Raw genomic sequence first — 15,302 nt, forward strand, 5'->3', positions numbered from 1 at the left:
TCAGGGTCAGTAGCAAAGGTGTACTTCAGGAGAAAAGGACACCACAACATCATATGAAAACGCGGGGTACCACTGTTTCCGCGCTTCTCCAGCCCTAACCCAACACTATGCAGTTTGTCAGTGGACAACCCTGCAGCAAAATTTCCATAGCTGCATGCTAACAGAAGTCAAACAGGAGAACCGTGGTAGATAACACTGAATTTCTTTTTGACACTATCAATAACACAGCTCAAACCTCTACGTGCGCAAGAATATATTGGGCCACTGAGAGGAGCATTATTGGTATGAGACACCACGCCACCGTTTGCAAAAATTCAATACCAAGTGTCTCGTCTTAGCACAAATTCATTACTCTCACCTAACCACTACGACACAAACAACATCAAAAGGGTCACTCGCTAAGCAGCAAGTCCATACAAGAAGTGCCTATCTGTTATCACGAGTCTCTCACCAGGATAACAATTCAATTTTTTTGAGCAACTTCCAGCTCCCCTATTCTCCTCCACAGGTCATACATCTAGCTACTGAAAATCCGCAAATCCCCAAATGTGTTGTGCCTGATTTGCATATTTAAATATGCAAATTACTGCAAAACGGGTAATTTTCATGTTACATATTTTTGCAGAAAAATTAAATGTGCAAAAATGTTTATTGCAACAATTACTGGTTCCATGGTATTTCAACAAAAGGCTGTAAATCATCAAAATAATTGCCTACCCATTAACTATTGTAGCACTCTGCCTGAAATTTTCTCATTCTGCATTTTAGCTGGATGCAAAAAGTATTTTTCTTCTAAATGTTTACCTCTTCAGGATTAATTTCACTAAAAAAAGATGCATGAGCCTAAGACTCTGTCTTATGTACCCACCCACAAATATCAAATTTAGTTAAAAACAAAACTAAATAAAGAATTGCAGCCACAAATTAGAATTTTCTCACAATACATTCAAACAATAATGTATGTGAAAGATACGCAATTTAAGCCCAAGATATACAAACACTGCATTGAACTGTATCCTGAAATAAGAAAAAAAAGCTATCTACGATCTTTTCCTGCATCGTCTTTGTTACTACACATGTAAGGAAATTACTCTGCTAAATTATCCATTGCAAATTGAGAAGCGAAACATTCTTCTGTATTTCTGGTAAGCAAGGAAGACGGCACTAAAGCAGAGTATAGTATTTCTAGTGATGCCTGCTTACTACGCACTACTGCCAGATCTGTTTTGAAATTTGAGCCCCAAGGAAAAAAGGCATCTATACAATTTTCTCTCCTGCTCATTTCAGGCCAAAGGCATGCAGAGCAGTTTTTATCCAACCGTGTTAACAAAACACAGCATGGACCAGCATGTTTTCTGACACACTGGAGCTGGTTTGCTCCAGCTAAGGAAACAAGACTCTCCTTCATGAAGAAGTCTGGTTACAAATAACAATGGCCAACTCCGTTTTCCTAAATGTAAATTAGAACTTAATTGTCCATCTCAGGTGTCTGAAGACAAACACAGCATTCCCAGGTATGCTGGCCCAGATGTATACTTCTCTCCACCTTTGAACTGCTGTGCTGGTGTGAGAAATACCTAATCCTGCAATCATCCTTCTTGAGGAAATTAGCCCACCATTATTAGAGGAACTGTAGCCTCTTGCGTGCAATTTTAAAGTTGTCTACGCGACTGTATCTGTGTACACTGCTCCTCCTGAGGCCCTTTTCCAGTCCACAAGCCCTTTCAAATAGAGTAACGCCTATCCCCTTTTGCTCTTGTGATGGGACCGATAACCCAACAACTCCCTAACTGCATCTTCCAGCTCCCGATCCCAGCCTGCCTAACAAAACACTTGGCACCTGCAAACATTTTCCTTCAGGAGCCTGCAGAGAAAACCTTCCATTGTGCCATAGAATGAAATCAAAGTAGGATTTATTTAGTTGTGAGGAATTCAAAGAATTAGTTTTAAAGAAACAGAGACCTAAGCCTACCCTTTTACCTACAACTTGGAATTTCCTCCGAGCAGCAGGGAGATGTAATTTAGACTCGGTACCTCCCTGTCCCCCAGGGAAGCGGAGTACAGCTCACTTGCGGAGAACCTGCTTTCCCTGCACGTCAGCCCGCAGCAGCTGATGACTGACGCCCTCCTCCCTTTGCATAAGGTCAATTTTCTAATAGATCAATGTCTCTCCATCTCCTCCTCCGTGTTGGCAAGATGCCCTGTCATCCAGGCTGTGGTTGAGAAGCTTCTCCCCACACCTGGCAGCTACACTGAAGAAAAAACACATTGTTTAAGCCAATGCTCCTGCCTGCTTCTTCCACCAAATTCCTTGCATTCAAAGCCGTGTAATAGTCTCATATAGACTGATGGTCATTTGAGATGCGTACAAAAATCAAGCTGGAAAATAAGCATATCCATCTGAGCAGCACACAGGCGTCTCATGACTGGGTGTTCTGGATCTAGACACCGAGAATTAGGGGGCTCCTACACCCACACTCAAAAGGGTCGGTAACAGGGCTGCAATTACAACACAGTCATCCGAACCTCTGCTCTATCTGCTGCGATACACAGCACCACAGCACCCCTAATTTTCCACATGTTAATTTTGAAATTCACCACAAACTTACTTGGAAGGTCTGAAGTTAAAAGGCAACTACATGCTTTAAAAAGATGAAATCATTGACTGAAACAGCAAGAGGGATTTCTCTATTCCAAGTAAATGTTCATATGGATTCTCAGCTGGGAAAATATCCTTTGAAGTCAGTAGCTATATGGGGACCAAGTGATTCAGTTGACGAGTTTCTGGCCTTTCACTGTTTTAACCCCGCTATAAATCCTAACTCAATTGAAATCATTCTGATTAGGACCAAAATTCCACATCAAGTTTTAGAAAGCTTCTAAAAATCTCCCCTTCCTCAAAGCATATATAATTAAAAGCACAAACCTCTGCCAATTTTATTGCTGAATTTGTCAGAAATGTTAACAATGGTATTTTGCAGAACAGGGGGTCTTCTCTGACCTGAACTAATCTATGACATGTACTGTGAGATCATACCATAATCCATAAGCAAGTAAGAACCACTCACACGTTTTACTCTACAAGAGAACCGTTCTCTTGCAAACAAAACCTGAAAGTCTTTAGACAGAATCTTCTCTTAGTGAGAATTGTTCATTTTAAGTTTAAGCACACTGAAGATGACAGTAATGGGAAGAGTTACATGCATAACATCCCACATGACATGAGATACCTACCCAGAACTAATACTAGTTTCTAACCAAGGCACAAAGTACCACCAATGACATCCAAGCCTTTATCTACTGCTAACTTCTCTTAACATATGTCAGATCCGCTCTAATCAGCTGAATTTTGGCAATGACATGAAATGAATTTTTAAGAGCACAGCTCTACCATTTTCCCTTGCAGCAACCACAGCAGTATCTTAGAAAACAGTTTAACCACAAGACTATCACTGCTTGCACTAAGATATTGCACAAAGACTTGCACATTGCTACATATCCCTTTTCCACACTCCCATGAATGTGGGGGACAAACACTTCTCCTGTCAACAATTTTACTTTGCTCTTTAACAGTTGGATATGTGTGCAGCACATCGGAAGTACTAAAAACGGAGGATGAAAAGGCACAGGTAACAATCTGATGCTTTAAATACATCTATGTAAGCAGTAAGGTTGGAAGGCAACAAGTCAGTTGAGCTAATTACTTCAATTCGTGCAGCAAGCTATGCCACGTGTTACATGTGCTTCTTATTCATACTTAGGCATTTTTGATAGAGTTAGCTGTCCAAAAGGTGGCTCAACAGGCTAGGTTATAACAAATAGTTTGGTGTGCAACCCTAATAACACCCCATATTGGCACCAGAAGAGGATATTGACAAATGACTTCTCCCAGGAAAGTTGTTCTGGCCCCCATTTAGTAGAAAGCAATCATTTGACACTGTCTAATGACATTAATCAAGCTCTGAACCTTTCTTGTTGTATGTCATAGCAAATACTTAGCATTTTCAGGTCCAAAGTGCTTGACTACACATTGTATATTAAAAACAAAAGACTTTAATTCATTAAAAATAGACTCTCACGCTACATTTAGTTCATTTGCTGCACCCGTCCCTGGTCTGCCTTTGTGTGTGGTCTCATTTAAAACAGACACACATGAACCAGAACCTACTTTATTCACAGAAAACAAAAATACTATTGGCTGTCAACCAAAATAACAGACACTGAAAAATGGGAATACCCCTGGGTAAGGAAATTTTAATTAAAAAAAAAAAAAAAAAGGGAAGAAAAAAAAAAAGAAATTACAATGACGAAGAAGCAGCAGCTGCCTTCTCTGGGAATTCCTGTTTCATCACTTTTGTCAAAACATCTCACATTGTCTCCTATGTATTTTATAAAGGTCTTTTGCAGATCTATTAAAGCAGCAGCTTCATTTATGCTCACTCTGATCTATATTGATAAAGATTATGAAGCCATTAGATGGCTCATTAAGTTTGCCTTTACTTACCCCCAATTAAGATTTCAGGTGTCTCTGGTTTTGAGCTAATTTCAAAGTGGCTGCCATCTGGGACATTCTCAAGGAACATGATCGGCTCCTTTTGTAATGATATTTCACATTTAAGACTAAGGCAGCAGTTCTGTTACATGCAATCACATTTTCTGTATGTAAAGTTTTGTGCCTGTTATTTTGGGGCGTTTATTTAGAAATCAATCCAAAGTGCCAAGTTTTGATCCATGGCTTTTACAGCATTAAAGCTCCTGCTCACAGCTGACAGCTGAAATGCTATTAGGCATAACGTCCCCTTGTACTTCTCCACAAATCGTTCACAAAAAGAGAGTTTTTGAGCCTTCGGCGTGCAATAAAAAACAGATTCAGACGTAGTCATGGAAAATAATTTTGGTATACGTCACAAAGGGTGTCCTTTACAGAACACTCCCTTTTGAAAAGCAGAGATGAGGACCAGCACAGTGAAGTAACTGGGATCTACTAATCTCTTCAGTGTGGCATGAAAGAACAAAAAAAGCAGGTGCAGGTCACAACCATCTCTCAAAAACTGCACTGTAAAGAGACCTTCCTCTCAGTCCTCTTTCTAAGAGGAGAAGAGCTGAATGGGCAGTCACCAGAAGGAAAGATTTTCATGGTAATCTAATACTGAGGAAGGGAACAGAAAGCACAGGCTCCATTTTGAAATTATGTCAGGCAGAGAGGGCACAGAGTTGTTATGATACAAGAGCTCTTGCTGGAGAGAGAACCACGTCACACAGGACTTTGGCAATGGAGCATTATAGCGGGCTCAGAAAATTTTCAGCATGGCTTTTAGGTCTTCCATTTTACACTAGGTGATATTGCAACATACATGGATCCATTTATCAAGATATGGCACAAGAACATCGTGACAGAAATACTATGTAATGAATGCAGCTTTTGTTAATTTGCAAAGAAATAAATGACTTGAAAAAGCTTCTTAGATAAAATCTTTCAATCACCAACATGAATGCAGTATCTTAACCTACTGCAATTGTGGTATCAATATTGCATGTGAGAAATTAAGTGTTACCCCGTCACACATTTTGATAACATTTATGAATGCTTATATTTAACTCTGATAAAATAAAATCATTCTAGATTAAACATCAGTCTCAAAAAAGCCAGAGAGAGACTGACTACATGTGTCTATACATACATATGTGTGTCTGTATAACTCCTGCCTCAGATGGAGTTCAGATTGTCAGGAATAACAGGTTAAAGCAGAAGATGCTAACACTACATCTCACTCCATATTCCCATTATGGCCTGTATCCTTTTTCACTCAGATGCAGAAGGATGGACAAGGATTAAGCACATTCAGCTCATACAATTTCTTTACCAGGCAGTGCAGGAGAACAGCACTATTTAGGACCTACCTTGCCCATTTGGTACGTGTTTATGCGTTTTTCCTTTCCTGGGGGTTGACTGGCATGATGATGAAGCATTGTTTGTGGCTGTTTTTGTGTCCTCTGTCTCTTCCTCCTCCTCTTCTTCTTCCTCATCATCCTGAGAGCTTCCAAAATATACCATGTTGCTGGGCAGGGCTGGAGAACCTGATCATTATAAAAAAATGGCTCATTAGCATCATTACATTCACTTACTGCACTAGCCATATTGATCATAACCTACTTTAGTGTTATGCGTAGCAAGGGAAGAGGGGGACTCAGAGATGGAAGGTCACACTAGTGCATGACTAACTGGAGGTTTTTTATTTATTAGCTTTTACCAACAGGATATGTATGTGCTTGAAAAGCAGTGTTCGCCCCACCCCAAGCACATTCTATTCATACTTTAGACAATCAAACATTCTTGCTACAAGCCCTAATTAATAGTTTTGTCTATTCAGAAAAGGACTAATGCACATGCTTAATTTCAAATGCATGCTTAAGTGCCTTACTGAAGTCTTAACGCACAAAACTAGAAGCTTACAGCTTTTCCAAACAGAAGAAAAAAAGAGCATTTACAAACCAATGTGCACCCCGGTAATATTTTTAGGTTATTATTACAATAAAATATTAGTATTTAAACTTCACAGTGCTTTGCAGTATTCTGCTTCGGTTTTAAACAAAGGGAAAAATAGAGACCTTGAGATGCTTAAATTTGCCTAGCAGGTCCCTGGCAAAGGAGAGAAAAGAGCAAAGGTCTCCTGATCCTCCATGTGCTCCTATTGAGGATGTTGCTTCTCATCTCTTGCTTACTTCTCCCGATGCTCCGCCTAACCTGCCTTGTTTGTGTGAGGGTAAGATACAACCTGGAATTCAGTGAGAGAGAAGTGAGGATTCACAAGCTTAACAACAATACAGGATTGTAATTTAAAGGTAACTCTTGCACAAAATTTCTTTTACGTGTGTCATGCAACAGTGTATAGGTTTCGCTGCACTGCATCAGGACACAACATGACTGTAGCAATCTAATAAGTGTTTTTAAATGTACAAATGCTGACAACTAATGAATGCCTTCCCTTATGCCTGATATTAGTTTCTGCTTCAAAATGAGTCTTCTGTCTATCTCCTGGAGGGACAGGTGCCCTAAGAGCCTTCTACTTATTCACAAAAAGATTTTTTTTGGTGAAGAGAGGGAAAAAATAGAAAGTCAATAGAAGCGGAGAATGGGAACTCATCACTTCCAATTATTTCCCTGTAGCTAAATAAAACAAGGGACACAGATATCTGGGCTACAGACCAACAACACAAGGTAGTGGCTTCCTTAGGAAACAGTTCTGTCTTCAAGCTCTTCAGAACAGTAATTCTGTGTTTTGTTTCGTTTTGAGCTGGTGGTGTTGCCATTGCCAACAACTAACTAAAGCTTATTTTTGGGTTGTGTATTTTCTGCTCCCAGCAGGTTTGTACAAAATACTCTTAACTACAGAAATTACATTTTAATGAACGGATACCTAAATACAGCACAAAAACTGGGATAGGCTGTTTCTGTAATGAATCATCCTTTTTTAAGTGTACTGGTTTTGGTTGGGATGGAGTTAATTTTCTTCATAGTAGTTTGTATGGTGCTATGTTTTAGATTTGTGACCAAAACAATGTTGATAACACAGGGACATTTTAGCTATAGCTGAGCAGTGCTTGTACAGCATCAAGGCTTTTTTTTTTTTTTTTTCCCCCTTCTGTTTCTCATGCTGTCCCACCAGCGAGCAGGCCAGGACTGCACAAGAAGTTGGGAGGGGACACAGCCAGGACAGCTGACCCAAACTGGCCAAAGGGATATCCCAGACCATATGACATTGTGCTCAGCAATAAAAGCTGGGGGAATGAAGGAGGAAGGAGGGGTGCTTTCGGAGTTACACCGTTTGTCTTCCAGACTAACCTTTACGCGTGACGAAGCCCTGATTTCCTGGAGATGGCTGAACACCTGCCTGCCAATGGGAAGTAGCGAATTAATTCTTTTGCTTTGCTTGCGTGTGCAGCTTTTGCATTACCTATTAAACTGTCTTTCTCTCAATCCATGAGTTTTTGCACTTTTACCTTTCCAATTCTCTCCCCCATCTCACCGGCGGGGAGTGAGCGAGCGGCTCTGTGGGGCTTAGCCCCCCCCCTGTAAAGACCTTTGCTCTTCGTCTCTATAACAGCCCCTTTGTGACTGTGGCTGCCTTGGGGAGAAGCAGAGAGAAACTCCCCACCAGCACCCCGTGCTGTGCATCAGTGGTAGCCCTGGGACAGCTGGGAGAAACACTGCAGCAGCACCTAGGGCATGACGACTCTTCCCCCCTGAAATAACACACATACTAATCTATCCAACCTAGACATGAAGGTATGGGCACATATGGTTATCCTAGGGGGAAAGACTTTTGCATGCCACAACTTTCATATTTATATAGACTAATGATCAAATTAAAACTGCTGACATATTTCAAGACCTGGGAGCTGTAGCAACATACAGAAACAAAAACCTTTCCATTTTTATGCAAGCCCAGAACTTTTTGGCACACTCTAAGCAATCAACCATAGTAGGTAAGAGGTGCTGAGAGGCACATTAATTCTTCTGCTTGGAGGGCAGCTCTAAGTCTCAACAGCAACTAACTACAAGACTCCAAAATAGTTACTCCAGGACAGTGCTGCCTGAAAAATAAATTGCCTTTTTTCTTCCATCTAGGTACCCAAGTCTGCAGTATGGATTCAGAAGTTATTAGCTCTGCAAGTCTGTACTGTGCATCAGTTCTAATCAGGATCCGAAGTCTGGCACCATCAGTGCATTAATGCATTGACAAATGATGGCAGTAAAAGAAACTTACTGTTAGGAAGCCTCAAAATTAGATTCAAACACAGACTGAAATCTCTCTATTATAATTAGAGAAGTAGTCAGAAATGTTATCCTTCTGAGACACTAAAATAGGAGACCAGATATAGCGTCTATTCGCTAAGCCTCGTCTTCCCTGGAGTTCCACATCCCTGAGCTTTTTTGTCAGCTGCTTTCAACAGCAACTGGCAAAAGATTTATCATCTGCGACACGAAGGTTGTTATTACAATAGCAATCTTTTTTTTTTTTAAGCACAGAATAAAATATAGTATTGTGTCCTTCTGCTTAGAAAGGTGGGAGGGTCCAACCCAAGTGCAAGAACAGATACAAACTTCACCTAACTCCTGGTATTCAATCGTCGTAATCTCAGTGCATAAATCTTCAGTCATAATGACATTTTTTAATTCTTTCTAATCAAGAACTATGAACAAAAATGGTTAAACTGCATTCCTGGGACAGCTGGGACTGTTTGGGAAGTACATTTCCAGATAAATTAGACTAGCAACGTCCAATAAGACAGGACACAGTGCTAGTCCTCACTTTACTGATCTAAGTGCTCTGCAATATGAGACCTTGGAGAAAAGCTGGCGTTCAGTTTGGGTCGCCTCCTCCCCTCCAGCTTTTCCTATATATTTATTAAAGTTGACTTGCAAAACAGAAAGAAAGAAAAAAAAGGCTGGACTCATGTGTTTTTGTTCTATTTAAGCATTGTTATGGATGGAAGATGCTGAAAGAAATCTAAAAGCTTTGAGTTTTCTTGCTTACTTTTTATGTTAGAACTATTTTTATCATCGTCTTTTATAATAAGATTTCAGTTCTGGAATAGCTTCAAATACTGAGAAATTGTTCACACCTATGGGTTGAGCTGGTTAAAGCCGCTTTCACTTTAAGTCTGTGTAGCTAAACATGTCCAAAAGGCTGAGAAAACACTAGTTTAAAATACTGAAACAGGCTGCTCAAGCTCAAGATACTGCAAATTCCCTTTATGAGCAAACTGAAGGAAAGACAAGCCTGTAAGTACACTGTAATTTCATTCAAGCTAAAAGAATGACAATTATGTTGATTAGGCAACACTGAACATGTGTAAGTGTGAGCGGATGACATGTACTGGTGGTTTACACTAGGCAAAGAGCTAAGAGAACCCCTCAGATCTGATCTTAGGAAAATAAAACTCAAGACTTCTCATGACTGAAGAACTAACGAAGCTCATATGAGCGAAGCTGCACCGTTAAGAGTGGAAGCTAGGCGATCATTCACCTTCTTTATTATAATAAAGATTCCTGTCCTAAATATCCCTCATTGTCTCCGAGACCAGACAGGGACGTGTATATGATGCCATAGCCTACCTCTACCAGGGGACCCTGTTTGTTACTCAAAGCCCCTAACTTACATAAACAATACTAAGTAGTGTTATTGTAGCCATGAATGTCTAAGACCATTGGAGATGTGGAGAAGAATGTGCACTCACGAGCTGGTTTGTTTTTTCCAGCTGTATCAGTTGGTCTAACAAAATATATTGCCCTTCCTCATAAATCTGGCCTGTCTTCATCTCAATTTAAGAACATCGTGGGTCTCCTTACAGACAGACTTCGTTGAAAGTTGTTGCTCTCCAGTTTCTCCATGTATAACAGATATTTATCATGAAAATGATGCGTGACAGCAACATGATAAAAACCCTCCAAAATGGCACGAGAACAGGGAAAACTGCAGGTTCACCAGATGCGTACATACACACACGTTCACAGAACATACAGCTGTAGGCACTCACTTGATTTTTTTAATTTATAACACACCATTCTGCACATTTTTGTCTTTGCCTGGATGCACTCTGCAATAGAAACCCACGGGGCAACTATGCCAGTTCATTCTTGCACATATTTTGTGAGTCAGCCAGCGAGAGTAAAGATGAGCAATCATGCCTCCTCTTCCTCTTGCCGTCCCCAGCACCAAGGCGTGATTCTCAAAGCCTACCCAGAGCAATCTAAAGAGCGACATCAGAATTTAATTAATAACCAACAGCAAAAGAGAAGAGCTGCAATGCTCCAGATAGAGGGCAACATCTGTGCCTGGGAGGTGGTGCATGCCAGGTCTCAGCACTCTAGGTATGTAATTCCCCCCTTCCTTGCTTCTGATCCCCAAGAAAACAGCAGAAAAATCTGCAAGAGAGTTACGAGAGCCTGTGGCTGTATTGAATTTTACAAGTCTCCTTCTGTGCCGGGAGCCCCAAAGTTGTGCAGGCAGCTGCTACCACAGGCACTGCAGCGGATGAAGGGGGAGAGCAGGGGAGCAGCCCTCCAGCGCCTGGGGAAAGCGCATGAGCAGCCCTCGACATTGAGAAACCCACCCTGCCGCACAACCGATCAGCAGGTACCCGAAAAACCCGCTCACTCAGCAAATCTGATGGTAATCTAGAAAATAAAATTTGACTGCCCACCACTTATTTAGAACACATTTCACACAAGGAACCATCTAGACTGTCTGTGGCTGCATGGACATTTTTCTTGGCGTCAAAAATGGTCTACAGAGCATCTACCTCCATCTGGCTTCTTGTTCTTATTCCTGTGCCACCACCTCAACTGTGGCAGTATAATTTTTTTTGTGGGGCCATGTGGTGAATCAGATCAGGGAACTGATTCAGATTAAAATCCCAGACTAAGGAAATTAAAGTCCATTAATAAATACTGTAACTGTAATGTAATGTTACAAGCTCTCAAGTAAAGATTTGGAAAATTTCTATGCACGCTTTTTCTTATTGAATGCGTAGCTTAATATATCACTTTATGTTATTAAACAAAACATGAAACACAGTATGCGTCCAATCTCGTGTAGGAGCTGCACGTTTTGCATTCTGTCCTGATGATGTCTGCGCACACACTGCCTAAACACTCCCCACCCCCAAGGCAGTTGATTTGTTTTGCATCAATATTTGCATAAAAGCATGTGCCATCACCAAAGAACCGGACAAGGCAAACGCAAGACGTTGGGAAGGAAGGAGAAGCCATGGCAAAGTAAGCAACCTGAAAGAAAGGGCGTGCAGCAGCAGCAGAGCAGAAGGTGGCAGGGGCTCAGAAGTGCTGGGGCTGGAGAAAGAGGCGAGCGGCAAGGGATAAGTTAGCAGATGGACAGAGGCAGCAGGAGCAACGGGAGAAGGAAGATACTGAAAGAATTACTGACATTAAATAGTAACAAATACAGTAAAGCCAGAAGGACACTTTGTACTGAGCAGCTTTAACAGGAGTATCTGTCTGATAGTGCTGTCGACCTGCGGCCCTGGTCTGGACATGTGCCACTCACCTTTTCCCGCTTAACAAGTTGCTGTTAACTCAGTTGAGAGTAGAAAAGCTATGGCCAAGGCCAGGCAGCAACCTGGAGAGAACTTCCCAGCCCTCTCTCGCTCCTCCAAATCACTGCAGGAAGGCCAAGTCGCCAAAGCTGGCCCTCGTCGTGCGATTTTGAAAGCCTAACAAATTGCCGTGGCTGACTAAGGGATCGCAAGCCACGCAGAAAGCTCAGACAGCTAATAGAACCCCAGGTACCCTCTCCTCGCCAGTATCAGAGCAGGAGTTACTGCTCCTGTGATCAGATACCACTGTGCGTAGCAAATTTTGAGAAAATCATTAACGGTGAGTTGTCTTTTTTAAATTCACTCATCACAGTTACAATGAGCTCTGAATTATTACAAAAAGGGAGGATACTCAGCTCTTTAAATAAATGAGGTTTGAAGTATGTTTGGCAACTTTTTCTGTCAGTATCTGCAGTTTCATTATTGAAATTCTCTCGAGTATTTTTGTCTTCTCTCCTATTGTGAGAGCAACACAAAGGAAAACCTAACTATATAGGAAAAACAATTACCACAACTATACACAAAGTGTTGCCTAATGCATATGGAAGGATGACAAATATATTTTATGTCCTCTGTTATAACAACTTGATGCTTATACAACAATAAGTACAAAGTTAAATACGTTTTTTTAAGTCACGGTGCTGCTTTTAGCAGTTTTCTCGGAAAGATGTTACCCTTTGCCTGTGCAAAATTCAGGCTTGCTACTAACAGTAGGCAGAATTGATGCTTATGCAACCCGTGCATACAAATGCGTTGACCTCAGCAGCAAGTGCCTGATTAATAGAATAAACGATACTCCTTTTCAGCCATTTTATTTGACTAATGAGGTTATTAAATTTTTTTTATTTGACAAATGTGTAATTTTCCCTCCTAAATTACGGTATGTTTTGTTTCTCATTAAATTACATTAACTTTTGTCTTGGACTAGCTAAACATACTAAAAAACCTCTGAATTTGGATCTGAAGAGTGGAATCAGAAGTACGGAAAGTGCATGCGCTTTGCCAAAAGCACTATTTCATTACTCTTCAGAATTAGCTGGCAGTGTTTCTGCAATATTTACTGAAGTACAAACCAAATGTTTTCATCTGGACAGGATTCAAACCCTGGTATGTTACAACCACAACAAAAATCATCTCAATCCAAGAGCCTTCTCTGTAATTTGGGCTGTGGTTTCTGCAAAATTGGAGGATTCTTCTCCATGAATTAATTTACACCAACTCCCCCTTTAGCCCCTCTCTTTTTTTTCCTCCTAACAATTAAACATAACCCAGATGTGTTTTGGACAAATCTTAAAACAATTTAAGACATCAGAATGATTTAAGCACAAGGCAGGTCAAGGTATGCGGGACTTAAGCCTGTCCCAATTAACACGCGGCATGCCAAGCCCTACAGTGAGCTGTGTCCAGAGCTTTGGCTTCTCCTCTGACACACAGCCCCATTTTGGGGCTATACACAGGTGGAAAAACCTTGCCTCCCAAATGCTCCCAATGTACCGGCATCTCAATGCTTAAAATTTAGAGCCTGCTTCTCATTTATTATATGTCCTACTTATTACGTTTTGGCAGGACAGCGCCAAGTCCCTGAAGTGCGAATAAATGTAATTTAAGCCCGCGCTTTATGGTCATTTTACAGCGCAAGGCTAAAAGAGAACGAACTGCATAAACTCTATAGGAAAGAGCAATTGTATCTCACTTGTCTGACTCCACCTGCAGGAACAGTCCCAGAGGGAGCTCCCCGGTGCCTGAGCGAGAGGGAGGAAAAGGCCATCCCAAGTACAGAAATAAAACAGAGCTCAAACACACTGATGCTCAAACTCTCCCTTCCTCTGCCGTTGTACAAATCACAACATGGTTAGTGTTATTGCTAACTTATCGGCTAGTGTGGTGATATAAACCCCATTTTCTTCTCAGTCCATTCTTCAAAGCAGTAGAGCTAGAACTAAAAAGCCAAAGAAAATTGTTCCCTTTCTAGGGAAATGGAGTAAGGGTAGGGAAATGCGTGAATCTGCAGGAAAAAAGGTTCACTTTCCAAAGTTAACAAAACGTACACCAGAGTAACAGACTACCAAATACTTAAAAGAAATGAGTGCTTTGCACACCTACAATTCATATTTGACAAGCTCAAAGCAATTTACCTCCACTAACCTGGCTAGATTTGGCAGTGAACCTCAAAACCAACCCTTCCCACATACACTTCAACCCCTGACTTTGTGTTCCCCTCCACCAAGAACAAGACAAGTCTGCAACTCCCAAACCACCATGCTGCCATTCCCAAAAGGCTACCAGCCTGTGTTTCATACCCAAGAGATCCTGAGCCACATCCCTAGCACAAAATAAGTCTTTCGGGGAGCACTGAACCTATGGTAGGTTACAGAAGCAGGCTTGCAGGTTTCTGGCTGGGAGGAAAGGCAGGAATTGCCTTTGCCAAAATACTTTACATTGCCCACCTGGGCACCGAAAACTGTGGGCAGCAAGGTTTTGAAGTGCTGCTGCTGCCACCACAGCACTTAGATTTTATGCCAGTAGCTCATCGATGGTCAATGTCCAGCTACGCTAATACCTGCATACAGAGTTAAACATTTATTCTCATTTTACAGAAAAACTAAGCAGTTCGCTGAGGGACTCAGAGTGAGTCTGTGGCAAATACAAAGGCTGAACCACAAGATTAGTCTCCCATTTCAACGAGTTAACTTCATCCTGTGGCTTTTTGCAGAGGTAGATATTGGAATCATTAACATCAGAAAGGGGCCTCAAAACAGGAAGAGCAGGGAAAAAAAACTTTGATTCAGCTATAGTACGACACACAGCCTACTCTATCTCGCACTCTCATCCCCTGGGAAGGAATAATGCCATGGTGTTGGTCACCAGGCTCTCTCTGTGTACTTCATACACGTGCTGCTCGCCGTGAGCCGGCATATTCACCTCTCCCTGCCAACGCTAATTAAATTACTCTTGTCCTAAACCACCGTGAGAGTGCATTACCAGCCCAGAGCAGCGTATTCCACAGGTGGACTAAACGGCTGCACATAGGAGAAATCTCACATTTTACACTTCAATGTTACTCCTAACTTTAAAAAGGGACTTTGAAATTGTGAGATTACAGTTACTAAATGCAAACGTGTTTTTATTAAACGGTTTGTGCAACTAAGATTCAACACCCTGAGGTTTATTCTTGTGTTTTCAAT

General features: G+C 41.3%; 1 protein-coding gene across 4 annotated transcripts in view; it reads right to left on the bottom strand.

The window, feature by feature from the left end:
* JARID2 (jumonji and AT-rich interaction domain containing 2) overlaps positions 1 to 15,302 on the bottom strand; it is a 224,868-nt gene that overhangs the window by 46,075 nt on the left and 163,491 nt on the right. For all 4 annotated transcript variants that reach the window (XM_030041831.2, XM_030041833.2, XM_030041832.1 and 1 more), the window contains one exon: positions 5,902 to 6,078. In XM_030041831.2, the coding sequence (XP_029897691.1) occupies positions 5,902 to 6,078 (177 nt within the window). The remainder of the gene's footprint in view (positions 1 to 5,901; positions 6,079 to 15,302) is intronic.

The sequence above is a fragment of the Aquila chrysaetos genome, chromosome 18, assembly GCF_900496995.4.
Source record: "Aquila chrysaetos chrysaetos chromosome 18, bAquChr1.4, whole genome shotgun sequence".
Classification (NCBI taxonomy): Eukaryota; Metazoa; Chordata; class Aves; order Accipitriformes; family Accipitridae; genus Aquila; species Aquila chrysaetos.